Source organism: Antechinus flavipes, chromosome 4, assembly GCF_016432865.1.
Source record: "Antechinus flavipes isolate AdamAnt ecotype Samford, QLD, Australia chromosome 4, AdamAnt_v2, whole genome shotgun sequence".
NCBI classification, from domain to species: domain Eukaryota; kingdom Metazoa; phylum Chordata; class Mammalia; order Dasyuromorphia; family Dasyuridae; genus Antechinus; species Antechinus flavipes.
Genome location: NC_067401.1, coordinates 412,618,416 through 412,636,101, shown reverse-complemented (window position 1 = coordinate 412,636,101; position 17,686 = coordinate 412,618,416). Strand labels below are relative to the sequence as shown.

Genomic DNA, 17,686 nt, shown 5'->3' with positions numbered 1-17,686 from the left:
GCTGGCCAGTGTTTGAATGCCAGATGTACACTTGCCAAAAATAAATATTTTATGGAGAACTCAAACAGGATAAGCTCTCACAAGGTGGTCAGAAAGAGCGATACAAGAACACTGTCAAGGTCTCTCAAGAACTTTAGAATTGATTGTGTGACATGGAAGACACTAGCACGGGACCATCCATCATGGTGTGCCCTCATCAGAGAAGATGCTGTATTGTATGAGCAAAGCAGAATTGAACTAGCCCAAAGGAAATATAAAATATGCAAAATTAGAGAAACTACCTCAAATATTCACATAGACTATTTGTGTCCAACTTGTGGCAGAACATTCTAAGCTCTTATTGATCTGATCAGCCACAGCTGAACACACTATAACTCGATTGTAATATAGTAACGTCATTTTGGTCCCCTTTGAAAATGAAGGACAACAACAACAAATATTTTTACCTGTGATTTTATTCTATGTTCATGTATCTACATGTTTTATCCTCCCTTCTAAAATATCAACTCCTTAAGAGCAAGGATCCAGTCTTCCTCTTTTTTATAGTCTTCAAAGTACCTAACAGAATTCTTCATAAATAGTAGATCTTCAATAAGCATTTGTTGAATTGACTGGGATTTATCCAACGAATTGAATGAAATGACTTAAAACAACCTCAAGTCTAGAGTCATGTTGGTGTGATGTCAGCAAACCAGGTTAAAAACTGTCAGCACTGGGGAAAAGCGTCCTGTAGTTCATGTTCCTCAGTATCTTGTAAACATAAATCACCAGATTAGGAAACTTCTCCTTAAAATACTCGGAAGGTTCTCCAATTGTTCTCTTTATACTGAAATGAAAAATAATATGTTTCAGGAAATTTATTCCTCTATTTTGACATTTATAAATCTGAAAACTCACTCATTACTCAGAAATAAAACCTCCTTTAACTTGTATGAGATTGAAACTGCCTAGGTTGTCTCTCACCTCTCTGATCCTCTCAGAAAAGCAGGACTTCAGTTAGGACTTCCCTTACTTTATAGGTAGGAAAGTAGTTATTCAGACAAGTTAAAGTAACCTGCAGAAGGTTCTATACTTAGCAAGTATTGGAGGTGGGATTCAAATTCAGATCTCTCCTAATTGCAAGGCTTAATTCCACTGCATCATTCACCTCTTTGGAGGGACACTCATTCAGGCTTTCTCATTCAGATAGCCAGAAGTGAGGATCAGACTTAGAGGATAACAAATGTAGAGCTAGAAGAAACTTTGAGGTTAAATCAACCCACCATCTGATTTTATGAAGAAAGAAACCGAGTTCTAGGAAGATGAAGAGACTTTTCTAAGCCTTCTTTAAGGCAACTAAATGGGGCTACAGTGTTCCTGAGTTCAAATCTTAGCTTCATGACCCTGCACAAGTCACTTAACCTCTCAACCTCAAAGACTTAGTGTAGTTTTAAACTTTAATACATATACATACACATGTGTTTGTGTATATATTCATGTATATAATATGTCTAATTAAATACACATATATACACATACATATACACATGTATATGTAATAAATAAACATATGAATGTCTTAATGCTTAAAACTACAGTAAGACTTTGGAGGCATACCTACATACTCATATACACAAACATGCATAAGTGTCTCTCTCTCTCTCTCAAAACCCAGCTCCACATTACCAACTGCCCATTAGACCTTTCCAAATGAATGTCTATAGTCATTCAAATACAGTAGGAACTCATCATTTTCCTCTAGCCCCAAATCCAGTATATCTAAAATCTAAGTCATCATTTCCCCCTACCCATAAGCCCACTCCTCTTCCCAATTTTTCTATTCTGGCAAGAATACCACTGTCCTCCTGACAATACAATCACCACCTTGGAATGATTCCCAACTCTTCATTTTCATTCTTCCTTCATATTCTATTTTCCCATATTTTGTCAGTACTGCCTTTCTCTCTTTTCTCTACTCATATGATCATCTACATAATTCAGAACCTCACCAACTCTTGCCTGGAGTATTATAAAAGCTTCCTTGATTCCAGATTTTCTATTCTCCAGTCCTTCATATATACCATGATTAAGGATGTGATAAGTCATTTTATTCTGCCCAGGCCAGACCATATCACGTTCAGCTCTGGGCACTGTATTTTAGTAAGGACATTGATAAATTGGACTGTGTCTAGAGTAGGGCAACCATGCTACAGAAAGGTCTTGAGATCATGCTACAAGAGGTTTCGTTAAAGGAAGTAGGAATGAGAAGTCTGAGTAGAGATATGATAGCTCTTTGAAGAATTGTGAGATTAGAAAATTGTTCCTGATCCCAGAAAGTAGAGCTAGAGGCAAAGGAGGAAGACTATAAAGAGGCACAATTGACTCAGTGTGTAAAGAAAGTCTTCTTAATAACAAGAGCTATTCAAAAGGAAAATAGACTGGCCTGGATGGAAATGGATTCTCCTTCATTCTTTAAGCAGCAGCTGCATGTCTATACAGACATAGATTGGGCAAGATGACTTCTGAGAATCTAATTCTTCAACACTAGTTTTGTGGATTTGAAATAGTAACAGTTGAGAAAATAGAACCCAAGTCTTCCATCTCACAATTTGGACTCTTTCCACTAAGCCATGCTTCCAATGATCAAACTATTATTCTGCACTTATTCCATCACTATAGGAAGCAGAATAGACTCATCTAAAACCATCTCAAATTTTAGCTAGATGTCATAATGTTCTACCCAAAGCAAAGAACATACAAAAGACCACCCTAGCTTTACAGAGCTGCCCTGACAACATAAAAAGCTGAGAATTTTCTTTATGTAAAGAGAATCATTAAACTGTTTTTTCTCTACATACATTATTTTAAAAACTACTGCCACACTAATAATAGCAAAAACTAGAAAAGATATTGCAACATGCCAAGTGTACATTAAAAAGTCTTTCAGGATGATCAGAAAAGAATAATCTCTTCTCTGAAAGAGCTTTTCTTACCATCTGTTTCTCAACCACCACTTCAGTCAGTGGACTGGAAATTAATGTATAATTTGATGAAACATCTTGTTTCACCAAAGGATTCAGTTTTTAAAAAGAACACTCACTCTGCATTTGTTTCCTCTTCAAAGTGTGTACCTAGATTCCGGATGAATTTCAGCAAGTCTCCAACAGTGTTCTCATAGCATAAGTAAGGTTTTTTTATTTTTTTATAAAAGTCATTCATTTTGCGGAAGACATTCTCATCGATCTGGAAAAAAAAACAAATCATTGTGAAGTGAAATCTACTCATCTTCAACACAAGCAGTCATGGACAGTACCCTAGATTTTGGGTGAGAACACCTGGATTCAAATTCTAAACCAGTTCTCCTTCAGAAAGTCACTTAAGGGCCAGCTAGATGGTGCAGGAATAGAGCACCAGCTCTGGAGTCAGGGGGACCTGAATTCAAACCTAGCCTCAAACACTTAATACTTCCAAGCTCTCTTCAAGGCCAGGACCTTTCCAGATCCCTCCCAATTCCAAGTATCTCTCCCACCCAAACTGCTTTTGTGTATCTACTTTACAAATTGTATCTACTTTGTGTTTCATTTTTACTTATGTGTATATTTGTTCTCCATAGGTCTACCCTAGCAGAATGTAAATTAATTGAGGGAGAAGACTGTTTTAATTTTGGTCCTTATAATCCAGAACCTAGCACAATGCCTGTCACATAAATGTTTGCTGATCAATTGATTGATCACTCACTTTCCAATTTTCTCTACAGTCTCATCCTTCTACATTCTAGTCCTTCAAATATTTGCAGATCTGTTGGATTACTTATTGCAGAAACTGATGTATAAAACAAGCATGTAAAAACTTAGTAGCTTCTTGTCAAGAGCAAGTAACAACTCTCCTTGGCAGAATCTCATTACTAATAAAGTCTATTGAACCACATTGATCTTACCGTTTCTCTCCAATCTTTAGAACTGTTGGGTTGGTTGAATTTCATGAACACGTCACTGTCTTTTTTTCTTTTTTTAATGTCAGATAGATTCCCCATATCTTGAAGGAACTTGTAACGACTGAAAGATGACAGAATTACAATAGTTCTCAGTCCCTTCATTCTTTCTCACCAAGGTATAATGTTAGTGATTCATTCATTCAGTTCATTTCATTCATTCATTTGTGATGTGGGCTTTCACTTACATTTTGCTGTTCCAAAAGAAAGGATGATCGAGCATCTCACTTAGCTGGTTTTGAAATTCTTCTCCAGGGTTAAGCAGGTTTTGCACAATATCTTTAATTTCCTCATTTATACAAGCCTCTATGACCTCAGTGTCACTTTGGGTTTGAATTTCTGTAAAGGATTTTTCCCCCATGTGTTCCATATACAGAACCAGCCTTCCCAGAGCCTTGAAAGAATCAATAAATTTATATTTATTGAGCAAGACCTACTCTCTGCAAGATACTCTAATAAACATAAGAAATGCAAAGATGAGTAGAACTTTTAAAACCCCTGCCTTCCTGGTATACATAATTTAGTTGGAGAAATAAAGCAGGGATTTATATAAGAAAAGGCAATGAACTGACCACTTAGACAAATAAGTAGTATAGGGGTTCAAAAATAGATCATCATGGGCCAGGGTGACCGGAAAAGGCTTATTGGATAGGATGGAACTTAAGTTGGGTCCTGAAGGATGAGAAGGAATTATAGCTATCCCTCTTCCACATCTTAACTTTCCCCATTGCAGCTTTGACATATTGCAGATTGGCATAAAAAACAAAATGGGAATTTGGGATATTTTTGTGGAAGTCACAGATGATACTCAATGGCCAGCAGGTGATAATATACTTAATAATACTCGGGTCAATATTTAATATTTGGGTTAAGACTTAACCCAAATTTTAGAATAAGGTATTGCAAAAGAAAAAGAAAAAAATTCAATATGTCTTTTCCACATTAGAAGTAAACTCCTTGAAGGCAGGGATGCTTATATTTGTATTCCCATCATTCATTACACTGATTGACATCATTAATACTTAATAAATGCTTCTTGACTTGAAGATGGTAATTGGGATATAGACAGTTGGCATTGAACAGGCTTTGCCAAAAGAAATTTGGGTACAAATGAAGGCTTATAACTAGTTTAATCAAAGTCTGGCTAGCCATGGATTAGGGTAGGTAGCTGGTTTCAAGGGGAATCAAATATCTGAGGGCAAGGTTCTGTCAAGATCTAGACCTGAGGCACATTTTAGGATCCTAATGCTAGTCCTGGAGAAGTGCAGTATATCAGGGGAAGAAATAAAAGGGTATTGTCCTAATGGATGAGAGAGAACTTTAACTTTATCAGAAATGTCCCAGTGTGATGGGAACTGCACTAAAAGAATTTTGAGCTTCACAGAGAGATGGACTATCAGAGTCAAAGGAGCTGTCTTCAAATACTGAAAGGCTGGAGGAGGGACTGGGATGGCTCAACCTGGCTCAGAAAGGGAGAAGGGCAGATTGTTAGTTTGATATTCAGACCATTGAGATTTTTTGCCTGGATTGTTACAATAGACTCTTGATTGTTCTACCTGCCATTTGTCTCTCCCCTTTGCACTTCATCTTTCATAGAGTTATCAAAATCACCATATATTTGCTATATTTATATACCATATATTTGTATTTGTACATGTCTCTCCTGATAGAATATAAATTCTCTGAGGGCAGGGACCATTTATTTTTGTCTTTGTATCTGCAACACTTAGTACCATATCTTGTACATAAGGAACACTTTAATAAATGCTTGTTGATTGATTGATTGATATAAGGAAAAATTCTATAATACTTAGAGCTAAATAAAAGTAAAATAGAGGAGCACCTAGGTGGTTTAGTAAATAGAGCACCAGCCCTAAAGTCAAGGAGGACCTAAATTCAAATCTAGCTTCAGACACTTAACACTTCCTAGCTATGTGACCCTGGGCAAGTCACTTAATCTCAATTGCCTCCAGAAAAAAAACCAAATAGAATAGACTGTCTTGGAACTTTATTTCCTTTCATTGGAAGTCTTTCTAGCCATTTCTGTGTCATACTTCCTAATAGCTACAGCTTCCTACACTAAGAGATTGGATAAGATAACCTCAGTTTTAATGTTAACTGTGATCAGTTCAATTTCATCTTCTTTCAGATAAGGAACCTGAGACCCAGGTATGACAGTGACTTCTCTAGAGAAGGAAGAGGGAAGGGAATATGCATTTATTAAATATGTAGTACAGGTACTGTGCTAAGCACTTTGCAAATATTTTATTTTTCACCAAAGTCACATAAGTATTAAATATCAGAGAAAGAAAGCCTAGTTATTTTTGTTTTTTATACTTTTTCTTTTCTTTACAGCTTTTTTGGATTGCAATTCTCCCTCACTTAAATTCGATTGATGAATGAAGTTATCACCACACAATGGTCTTCCTTGAAAAAAAGGACAAATAACAATATGAAAGTCAGGAAAACTGCTCCACTATTTAAAGTGGCCCTTTTTTTTTTTTTTTTTGACTGAGGCAATTGGGGTTAAATGACTTGCCCAGGGTCACACAGTTAGGAAGTGTTAAATGTCTGAGGCCAGATTTAAACTCAGGTCCTCCTGATTTCAGGGCTAATACACTACCTACTGCACCACCTAGTTGCTCTTAAAGTGGTCCTTTTATGAAGAAAAATACTAATGTGAAATCACATCAAATCAATAGACTGTTTCACAATACATTGGTTTTCACTGTATTGATAATTACAGGCAACAGATGCTCCCAAGAAACATCAACTGAAGTTCAAATCAGCAGTTCTTATTGAAGACAAAACTCATTTTCTTAATTCACAACAAACAACAAAAACACCATCAAATTGCCTGCTTCTTTACAATTTTTTTTTCATTTTAGTAAATATAGGGCAGTTATTGTCACAGTGGTTAGACCACTGGTCTGAAGTCAGGAAGGTTCATCTTCATGAATTCAAATCTTGCTTCAGATACTTAATTAGATGTGTAACCCTGAGCAAACCACATAACCTGTTTGCCTCAGTTTCCTCATCTGTAAATTGAGCTGAAGAAGAAAATGGTAGGCCACTCCAGTATCTTTGCCAAGAAAACCTTAAATTGAGTCATGAAGAGTCAGAAATGACTGAAATGTCTCAACAACAATTAATGTAAAAGAATGTAGCCTCATTTGTGTTTCCTTCTATGTATTTAGATGAGGGCAAAGGAGAGAGAAATATAAAATCAGAATCATAGAATTTTAGAATTAGAAAAGAATCAGTGGCCCTCTGATCCAACCCATCCATGAAAGTAATTTCTATTGCAATATATCAGACAAGTGGTCCATGGCACCTAAAATTGAAATGAGGCATACTAGGGATGTTATCTGATCAAAACAGAATTCGTAAAAACTACAACTGAATGGATGAGTGGATGACTAGGTGGAGAGATGGAGAGATGGACAAAGGGATTAATAAAAAAGCATATTAAGCACTTTCTTAGGGCAGGGCAGAAAAATAGGTTATTATGAAATGTCTCAACAACAATTAATGTAAAAGAATGTAGCCTCATTTGTGTTTCCTTCTATGTATTTAGATGAGGGCAAAGGAGAGAGAAATATAAAATCAGAATCATAGAATTTTAGAATTAGAAAAGAATCAGTGGCCCTCTGATCCAACCCATCCATGAAAGTAATTTAATATTCTTTTTTAAAATATTTTTTTAATATTTTTTCTTTAATATTATTTAATTTAATATAATTTTCATTAATAAATTACCAATTTCAAAAGTAGAACCCTTTGAAAAGACCAAAGATTATAATATCAAAACCTTCTTTTGTAGGTATTCAGGAACTTCAATCAATATATTGACTTTCTTTAAGTCCCAATTAAAATCCCCTTTCTACTCCAACCCCTCTTAATTCTAGTGCCTTCCTTCTGTTAATTATTTCCTGTTTAATCTGTATATATCTTGCTTTGCATATATTTGTTTGCATGCTGTCTCCTCTAATAAAATATAAGTTTCTTGAGCATAGTGATTTTTTTTTGCCTTTTTTAATATTCCAGCATTTAGCACGGTGCCAAACACATAGGCTGGAGTGACTTTAAGGTTTTTTACCATTGTGATTGCCCTATTCTATATGTTTTCCAGTTTATCAATATCCTTTCTAACATGATTTAAATGAGACAATTCTCTACCACTTGATAGGAAACTATGATATAGAAGCTAGTGTGAGGGTCAAGGTGGAGTTGGGACAGAAGTGGAGAGAGGGAAAGAATTTAGATAACAGAAGAAAAGCAAATATGATTCAGCATAAAGAGAATATACCTTCATGTCATCCTTAATTTTTTGCTGATCTTCATCCAACTTTTCACTCTTATCAAAATCTGCCAAATAAACTTCACCTTTATAATCTGGCAAGGAAAGAGGAAAGAAATTATTAATTTCTCATCTCCCATGGTTTAACTTAAACTCAGGTGAGTATGCATCCTAAAATTCCATCTTTCTTTTCTGAAGAAGACACTGTTTTGTCCTTTACAAAGTGCTTTCACATACATAAATACCTACCCCAGATATAATAGGACAAGTACTTATCTTCTAGTAGGTCTCAGGGATTTGCAGTAAGGTATCCCACACACTTCCCTATATGACAATAACACACATTGAAAAATAGCAGGTGCCCCTGAAAAGCTAAATTCATCTGGCTCAAATCAATCACATTACAGGATTTAGGAAGAAATAGAGAACAAAATTGTTGAGTCCACTGTCAATGATCATTGAAATATCTCGTAGAAAGGGAGAAGTTCTGCAAAACAGGAAAAGGGCAAATCATGTCCCTAGTTTCAAAACAAGAAAGAATAAAGAGTCTTTGAAATATAGGCTGGGGAGCTTACTTTCTATTCCTGTAAAACGTCTAGGAAATATTATTCAAGAGATACTTTGCAAGCATTTCTTAGAAGAGGAAGCAGTGATCAGTAAGAGGTAACATAATTATGTGAAAACATTATGTTAGAGAATATATTTTAAGACTTTGAAAACGTTTTAAACGTGCCAAAAATTATTAAACTAAAACAGGTACTTTAGAATTTGGGTAAATTCAACCTAGTCCAATATTCATTTATTTAGGAATGATCTCCCAAGTGCGTGGGACTAAAGTTCATGCTTTGGAAATTGAAAAGGGGAGAGATGTCGACCAAAATGGGGAATGGCTGGACATATGGTATTTGTAGGGTATGCTAAGATGTCCACTCCGTGATGAGATCCTTTCCCCATCTTGTGCGCTTCTTGTAGAGATATCAGCAAAAGCAGCATCATTATTCACATTATATATCTAGGACTTTAAAGTTTCTAGAGTAAGTTGGTGAGTGTGGACATTTTCTCCATTTTGTAAACTAAGACTAAGAAACAGCATGTGATCTGTCCATGGGTATATAACCAATCCAATCCAAAAGTCATTTATTAATGCAAAATATTGTGCTAGGTACTAAAACAGGGCAGGGGAGGGGGGAAGGGGCATAACTAAATAAAATTTAGCATTTTCTTCAGTTAAAAAAACAAACAAAAACTATGATTCTGAGATGGAGTTCATTGTCTTCATCAGACTACCAAAGGGGTCTATGCCATCGAAAAAAAGAGAGAGAGAGATTGCCTAGATATAGAGACAGTATAAAAAACAAAAATCATAATGGACCACTTGATTCATAGCCAAATGACAGAAAAACTCATATTTTTGTATGTAACCCATTGCACAATTCCTCCCCAAACTCTGGGCTTACATAGACTTAATCCCATCTTGAGGGTTTAACCAAAAATACCAGTTTCTCTTCAGTTCCTTGCCTCTAGTACATACTTTGAGAAGTAGTCTACTTTCAGAAAATCTTATTTAATAAGGGTTAGAAAGATATCTTTGATGAGGGCAGTAAAGAGGGGATAAACCCAAAAGCAAAAGTGGAGTTTTCTCTTTTTCCTCATTTTGAAAAGGCAAACTTGAGTAGTTAGGACTTTTGGGGTTTGGTAGGTCCCAGTGATGGGCTTAGAGTTAACAGACTATGGAATCTGAACCACAGGATAGTTCAACAGAATTCTGGTCTGATATAATTCCCTTCTATTTCATTTTTATAGTCACACTTTATGTATGTGTATATGTTATTTTAATCCAAATTCCCCATGCAAAGAAGTTATCTGAAAAATTGCTATATTCAATTTAACATAAAAATTTCTCCAATGTAAGAAACAAATATTTTACCATAAATGCTTAATACCTATATAGCTCTGTTTTCTTATATATGTGTGTGTAGGTGGAGTAGGTTTTTTGTTACTTTATGTGGCTACTTTTCCTGCTTTCGTTGGAAATATCCACGCTCAGATAAAGAAGGAATAATATGTTACTCCAACAATTTTGATTGATGTTAGAGGATGGAATGGGGAGGTGGACTAAGGTGGACTATGATGAATAATGGCAGGAGGTATGTCAGATGGTATGTGTGTGTGTATATATATATATATATATATATATATATATATAGAGAGAGAGAGAGAGAGAGAGAGAGAGAGAGAGAGAGAGAGAGAGAGAGAGAGAGAGAGAGAGAGAGAGAAATACAGAAACAAAAACAGAAACAGAGATGGGGGGAGAAGGAAAGAGAGCTCTGTTTTCAGAGAGAAATCTCTATGTTGAAAGTTTTGAATGCCATTTACCAGGATTCTTAGGTTTAGAAGACCTACTCTGCTGGAGAATTTTGGGGAGGAACTCGGGTATGCTCACACCCTCCTAATTAAATCCACTTCTAGAACACTATGAAATTAATCTATGTTCTATACTTTAACATATTAGCCAACCTGTCATTTGGGGAAGGAGGTGGAGGGAAGAAGGGGAAAAATTGGAACAAAAGGTTTTGCAACTGTCAATGCTGAAAAATTACCCATACATATATCTTGTAAATAAAAAACTATAATAATAAAAAAAAGAAATTAATCTATGTTCCCTTGGCACTCAACTACTACACCTGGGAGAAAGAAGCCCAGGGTAGCACAAGGAAACTAATCTAAAATAAAGAATTTGCTATGTACTCTTCATAGTAGATGACCTCTATTAAATCACTAAAAATTGACAATAGGCCTTTGATATGGTATGTTACAAAGAAAGCTAAATGATCTCATTTTTTAAGCTCCCTAAACCTCAATGGTAGGGTTGGGGACTCACCTATCAAGATATTCCTTGGATGCAGGTCCTGGTGGGCATAGTTGTTTCTGTGAAGTTCTTGAACTGCCTTAAATAAAGATTTGAGAATGGTCTGGAAGTCCATTTCTCTTTGAACAGTCAGATGTTCCTCCAGAGTCCTCTCACAAAGAGCAAAACACAAATATATACAATTGTTTTGACTTTCTCTCCCATAAAGTGACACCAAGTTGCTATTCTTGCAATGTTGGATGCAGTCAAGTTCTTGCTGAGCTTGTCTACTTCTTTCTTGGAATCGCTTCACGGCTACCTCTTTCCCATCATAGAACCCCAAGTATACACCACCTTCAGAAGTTTCTGCAATCTTGAACTCTTGTTGAACTAAAATCTTGAGTTTACCAATCATGGGACGGTTTCTCCTATGGAGGTCCATCAGGGATTTCCCCCATTGTTGACTGTTTGGCTTATAAGACTTAGGAGGGTGAGAGACATTCTCACGGGCCCCCTTTTTTCGAAGAAACTTGACCATTTCTTGATTGTGGTTCCCTTGAGCTATATTAATAAGCTCTCCAGAATCTAGTTCTGCTCCTTTTTCACACAGCAACCGGACAATGTCCAAATGATCATTCCTGACAGCAATCAGAATAGCTGTGTTTTCATCACTGTCCATAACATTAATATCTGTTACAGACTTTTCCAGTATCATCTGTACCAATTCAACATCCTCCTTCTCTACTGCCAAAATTAAAGGTGTTTTCCCCTTTTCTCCCTTCACATTGACATCAATTCCAGATTTTAGCAGAAAACACACAATCTCCTTCACATTCTTGTTCTTAGGGTCCCGAAAAGTATGGATTAAAGCATTTCTGCCCATATTGTCACGGGCATTCACATCTGCCTCCATCTTTTCAAGAAGGATTTTCACTACATCGATATGGCCTTTCCTGGCTGCATCCATGAGGGCTGTGCACCCTCCTTTGCGCAGTTTCTTTTGTTCCTCACTAGTTTGTCTTCCCAAATTCACTTCTACTCCCTTTTCATAAAGAAATTCTAAGGCACTCTGGTGACCATAATAGGCAGCTTCCATGAATGCTGTGAAGCCATGGTTATCATATTCATTGATGTTTGCTCCCTTAGAAAGAAAAAGTTCCAGGAGCTCCACATCTCCCACAATCGCAGCTACAATGAAGGGAGTGGCGCCATTCTCCTTCCTGATATGAAGATCAGCACCTTTCTCTAGTAAAAGCTCGACAATATCCTTGTTACCTTCTTTCGCAGCATTATGCAGTGGAGTCCAGCCACCTTCCATCTTGATGTTAACATCAGCTCCTTTTTCCAGCAGTTGTTTGACCAACTCAAAGTCACCTTCCTTAACAGCTTGAATCAAAGGAGGACATATCATCTCAGGGGAAGAGGAAACTGTGGAACTCTGCTGGGAGTTGCTGTTATTGGCTTCCATGAATGTCAGTATTATGTGATAATGCTATGTTATGTGATGTCTTTGCCTTAGAGAAATATCTCCTTTGGACCAGATGAGTAAGTGAAAGTTTCAGTCTTCAGTCAGAGAAGGTGAGGATTGTTTTGCTAATGAACAGTGTTCTCTGGGTCTTTTATTTCTCCACCTAATAAAGAATAATTTTGTTAGTTAACCTAAAAAGCCACATTAAAAACAAATGTTTCCATGTATTGGTCTACCTGTCATCTGGGGAAGGGGATGGGGAAAAGGAGGGGGAAAATTGGAACAAAAGGTTTTGCAATTGTCAATGCTGAAAAATTACTCATGCATACATATATCTTGTAAATAAAAAGCTATAATAAAAGAAAATGTTTTTGCCCAGTCTACATAAGCATCCCCCATTTCCCCAATCTTCCTCAAGAAGTCCTGCACTTAGCTGCCTAGAGGCTCTCAAGCCTCTCTGTTGGGATTATCTCCCTAATTTTCATCTAGGAAATGTTTTGATAGACAAGTCCCCACTCTTGCCAATGAGGTTTAGAGGATTTTTTAAGTGAGATGCTTAGCTTTATTTATAGAATACCTTCACATATACAAAGGATCCAAAATCAATTATTGATAACCTAGCAATTCCTCTATCTCCTTAAATGTCATGACCTACTCCTTCCTGATACTTTCAACACACTTAGAGAGGGTGACACACTGAATCTTACCATTATGAGAAATGTCCCACTTTCCTATTTTAAAAGTCTGATGTTCTTCTAGTTTACCTCAATGTCTTATCTTTACATCTCACCTCCAAACCTATCTTTCATCTTGTTAAGGTCTCTAGTACCTCTACCACCCAGTACTTTGTCAAATTATTGCTCCTGATCCAATTTCACTTTCTTCCCTCTCTAATCTTTACCCTGGAATTAATCAGCCCCATTGTACACTCTCTTCTGCTTCCCATCCTCCCATATCCATTCTGCTGTAGTTCATCCCTTGCCAGACCACAGCTCAGGATTATACCCATCATCCTACTTTTCTGCTCCTACTCAAGTGCTACTAATCAGAGGTAGAGAAAATCAAACAACTATACATTATAAGTTAATAATCATGACATTTATGTAACAGCTACTATGTGCCAGACCCTATGCAATTTTCTCATTTGATCTTTAAAACAACCCTGTTTAAAACAACAATAGTTGGTGCTATTATTATTCCCATTTATAGTTGAAGAAACTGTAAAGTGTTATCCATTTTCAACTGGATTCTCACTACAGCAACATAAAACTTGTGTCCTTCCTTAACTGATTCTTTCTCTCTCTCCTCCTAAAAATTCTTTCAAACTCTGTCTTCTCTCTTCCTACACTCACCTCCTTTTACAGCTGAGAACCCCACTTCCTACTTTACTACAAAAATTGAAGCCATTTAGCATTAATTCCTTCTTCTCTTCTTCTCTTCATGTTTAAACCTTTCACATCATCTCTTCTCTCCTCATTTCTCCCAGGCTATAAGGAAGAGGTGACTGTACTTAATTAGACTTAACTAACTTCACAAGATTCTACCATAAACTCAACCTTTATCAGTACTCTTTCTCAGCCAAACTTCCTGTCTACCAAAAAACAACCAGGAAAACAATATGGCAAAAATTAAGTAAAAACCAACATTTTATACCATATGCCAAGATAAAGTCAAAATAGGTACATGGTTTAAACATAAAGGATGATACCATAAAAAAAAAAAATAAGGAAAGCACAGAATAGTTTACAGATTTTTTTTAAGGTTTTAAATTTTTCAGGTTTTAAGGTTTTAATTTTTTTAAATTAGGTTTAAAACTAGGTAAAAATTAAGTTTAAAAACCTAAAGCATAGTATAAATGCTAGTTTTAATTACAAATTCCAAAGATAATTATCACTTAACTCTGGAGAGAGCAGTTTCAAATGAATAATAGTAGTGAGTGAATGAAGTAGAAGTAGAGGCAGTAAATATAGGCCAGAAGTTTAGATGAGGAAAAAAAAAAACTGACATAAAGTAATAATTGAAGGGCTCTAATAAAGTAAGTTAAGTCTTGCTAAGTATGGTCATTTCATTGTCAAAGACTGGAGTAAAAGAGGAAAAAAGAAATGATATCAAAGGGTTTTAAGATAAAAAAGATTTCATGACTCAATTTTCTCAGTAAAGTTGGAGGTGGGATCCTGAGGTGAAAATGGGGTGGGGTATAAGAGAAAAGGAAAAAATGGCTTGGAAAAGCATCTGGGGAGAAAGAGAGAATCAGTTAGGGGAGAATACAAGTATTATTTGTTGCTACAGTAAGAAGCCAGTTGAAAGTGGATAACATTTTATAATTACTTCAACTGCAAACTAGGAATATTAGCACCTGCCTCCCAGTATTGTTGTGAGGATCAAATGACAGTATTGGTTTTTTTTTCCTTAATAATAATGGCTTTTTATTTTTCCAAAATACATGCAAAAACAAAACTTGTTTTAAAATTTTCTCCTCCCTCCCTTCCCTCATCCTCCCCAAGATAGTAAGTAATCCAATATAGTTTACATATGTGCAATTCTTCTAAACATATTTCCACATATTATTGTTTGGTAAGAAATGACCCACAGGATGATTTCAGAAAGGCCTGAGAGACTTACATGAACTGATACTGAGTGAAAAGAGCAGGACCAGGAGATCATTATATACTTCAACAACAATATTATATGATGATCAATTCTGTTGGACCTGGCCATCTTCAGTAATGAGATGAACCAAATTAGTTCCAATGGAGCAGTCTGGGAGATGACTAAGAACCATTACATTGAATTCCCAATCCCTATATTTTTGCCTGCCTGAATTTTGGATTTCCTTCACAGGCTAATTGTAAAATATTTCAGAGTCCGACTCTTTTTGTACAGCAAAATAACAGTTTGGTCATCTATATTTATTGTATATCTAATTTATATACTCTAATATATTTAACATTTACTGGTCATCCTGCCATCTAGGGGAGGGGGTGGGGGGAAGGAGGGGAAAAAATTGGAACAAAAGGTTTGGCAATTGTCAATGTTGTAAAATTACCCATACATATAAATTGTAAATAAAAAGCTATGAAATAAAATAAATAAATAAATACACATATTTCCACATATATCAAGCTGTTCAAGAAAAATCAGATCAAAAGGGAGGAAATGAGAAAAAAAAAGCAAACAACAACAAAGCTGAAAATACTATGTTGCAATCCACATTCAGATGAGACAGGATTTGTGAAGTATTTATCACAGTGCCTGGAATATAGTGGATACTATAAAAATGCTTATTCCCTTATTCCCCCATATTCACTCACCTCCAATCTCTTTCTCTTACCTCCAGAATCAAAAATAAATTAAGTTTAAATTTTTAAAACCATTCACAACATTGCCCCAATTTATCTTTCCAAACCTATTGGATATTACAATCCTTGCCGCATTCTGCAATCTAACCAAACAGGCCCTCTCTCTCTGTTCCTCACACAAGACACCCATCTCCCATCACTGTGTCTTTGCAATGGATGCCATTTCTAGAATGGTATCTCTCCTTAATTTCATTTCCCAGACTTCTTCACTTCTTTTAAGAAAAGGCTTCTCATAAAACCTTATCAGAAAGCTTTGTTGATCCCTTCAACTGCCGCTGCCTTGAATTTAACTACTTTGTATTTATTTGTATTGATTCTCTTTATATTTATTCTGCCTATAGACATGAGTCTAGATGTTTTTATTGTCTCCCCATTGGAATAAACTCCTTGGAAGTAGAGATAGTTCCATATTATGTTTGCACCCCTGGAACCTAGTATAGTACTACCTGGACTATATAACAGGTGATTTATAATTGCTTGCTGGGAGAACCTGTATCACATAAATACATCCTCAATCTTGCCCTGGCTCTCTTTCATAATTAAACTCACTGAGCTAACTGCTTCTAGATTCCTCATTCTAGAGCTGGGAGTGGAAAGGGCTTTAAAGTGAATGAAGCAAGAGGGAAGAAAAGAGAATTGAGGGGGGAAATGAGTTGGGCTTAAGAGAACCAGCAGGAAAGAGAGCAAAATAAGGAAGGAGGTGTTTGCCCCTATCGCTTTTTTAATAGCAAAATAACTTATTTCCTAGTGAGAAATGAAACTGAAAGGGAAAAAAAAAAAAACCGTTGTTTGTTTGTTTTTCAATAGCAAAGAAACTATTTCCTAGAGAGAAATGAAAATGAAAGGGAAAAAAAAAAAAACCATTTTTTTAAATCGCAAAGAAACTATTTCCTAAAGAGAAATGAAAAGGAAAAAAAAAAACCGTTTTTTCCCAATAGCAAAGAAACTATTTCCTAGAGAGAAATGAAACTGAAAGAAAAAGGGAAGGAAAAAAAAAAACAGTAGCAAACATCTCCTTCCTTGTTTTGCTCTATTTCCTGCTGATTCTCTTAAACCCCACCCCCACCTCTTTAAGTTCGGTTTGAAAAGAATTGCACTTTAATAGCAGATCCACAAAGGGCATAGTCCATCCCTGAGCCTGTTTTTTCCCCCGTGAGCCATTCGGTAATTCCGAGGTCCAGGTCCCAAGACAGCAAATGTCCCATCAGAAAAAAAATCTTTAAAAGGACCATTTCTCGGATTCTGAGTCCAGCCTTTCTCCGGATGCTCACACCTACCTTTAGATCCCCTAATTCTGGCTCAGTTCTTCCTGCCAGAATCCCTCCGACATTTGGTCTCCGGGACGCACTGGCAGCCTTTGGCTACGGGCTGCTCTCCTACAGCTGTTTGCTTCTCTGCCAACCAACTGAGGAACTCCGTGTAACGTCATTAAATAGGAGGCGGAACAAAAATAAGAGTTGTGGAAATAGGAAAGGGAGAGAGAAAGAGCAAAAAAGAGTCTCAGGTCAGAAATGCCCAGAAATGTTGGAATTTTATCTGAGTTCAGGGAAAGATGTCTAGGGAAGAAAGTACTCTATAAACTTGACCAATCAGTAATAGCCAACATCCACTTTCAGCCTTTCTTTGTGGTGAGCCTCAGCACGAACGGCTTTGCCCAATGTACCTTACTCTCAGACCTTTTTGGCATAACCTCGAATTCTGTTCCCTTAAGTAATTAATAGTAATGATCTATCGTGTAATA

At 36.3% G+C, this 17,686-nt stretch overlaps 1 protein-coding gene across 1 annotated transcript; it reads right to left on the bottom strand.

Moving 5' to 3' along the window:
- Positions 1–437: 437 nt before the first annotated feature.
- Positions 438–17,338, bottom strand: RNASEL (ribonuclease L). The gene is made up of 7 exons (XM_051998822.1): positions 17,223–17,338; positions 11,152–12,749; positions 8,280–8,365; positions 4,159–4,364; positions 3,917–4,034; positions 3,080–3,222; positions 438–826 (listed from the first exon to the last, which is right to left on the bottom strand). The coding sequence occupies exons 2-7, from the start codon at positions 12,584–12,586 to the stop codon at positions 697–699; spliced, it is 2,118 nt and encodes a 705-aa protein (XP_051854782.1). The 5' UTR covers positions 12,587–12,749; positions 17,223–17,338; the 3' UTR covers positions 438–696.
- Positions 17,339–17,686: the final 348 nt, after the last annotated feature.

Bases quoted from the DNA above. Each gene is read 5' to 3' on its own strand.
- RNASEL (XM_051998822.1), bottom strand. From the start codon at position 12,586: ATGGAAGCCAATAACAGCAACTCCCAGCAGAGTTCCACAGTTTCCTCT. The intron at 4,035-4,158 runs GTAAGTGAAAGC...GTCATCTTTCAG, and splicing joins TTCTTTTGGAACAGCAAAAT to TCGTTACAAGTTCCTTCAAG. The intron at 3,223-3,916 runs GTAAGATCAATG...TTTTTTTTCCAG, and splicing joins CTAAAGATTGGAGAGAAACG to ATCGATGAGAATGTCTTCCG.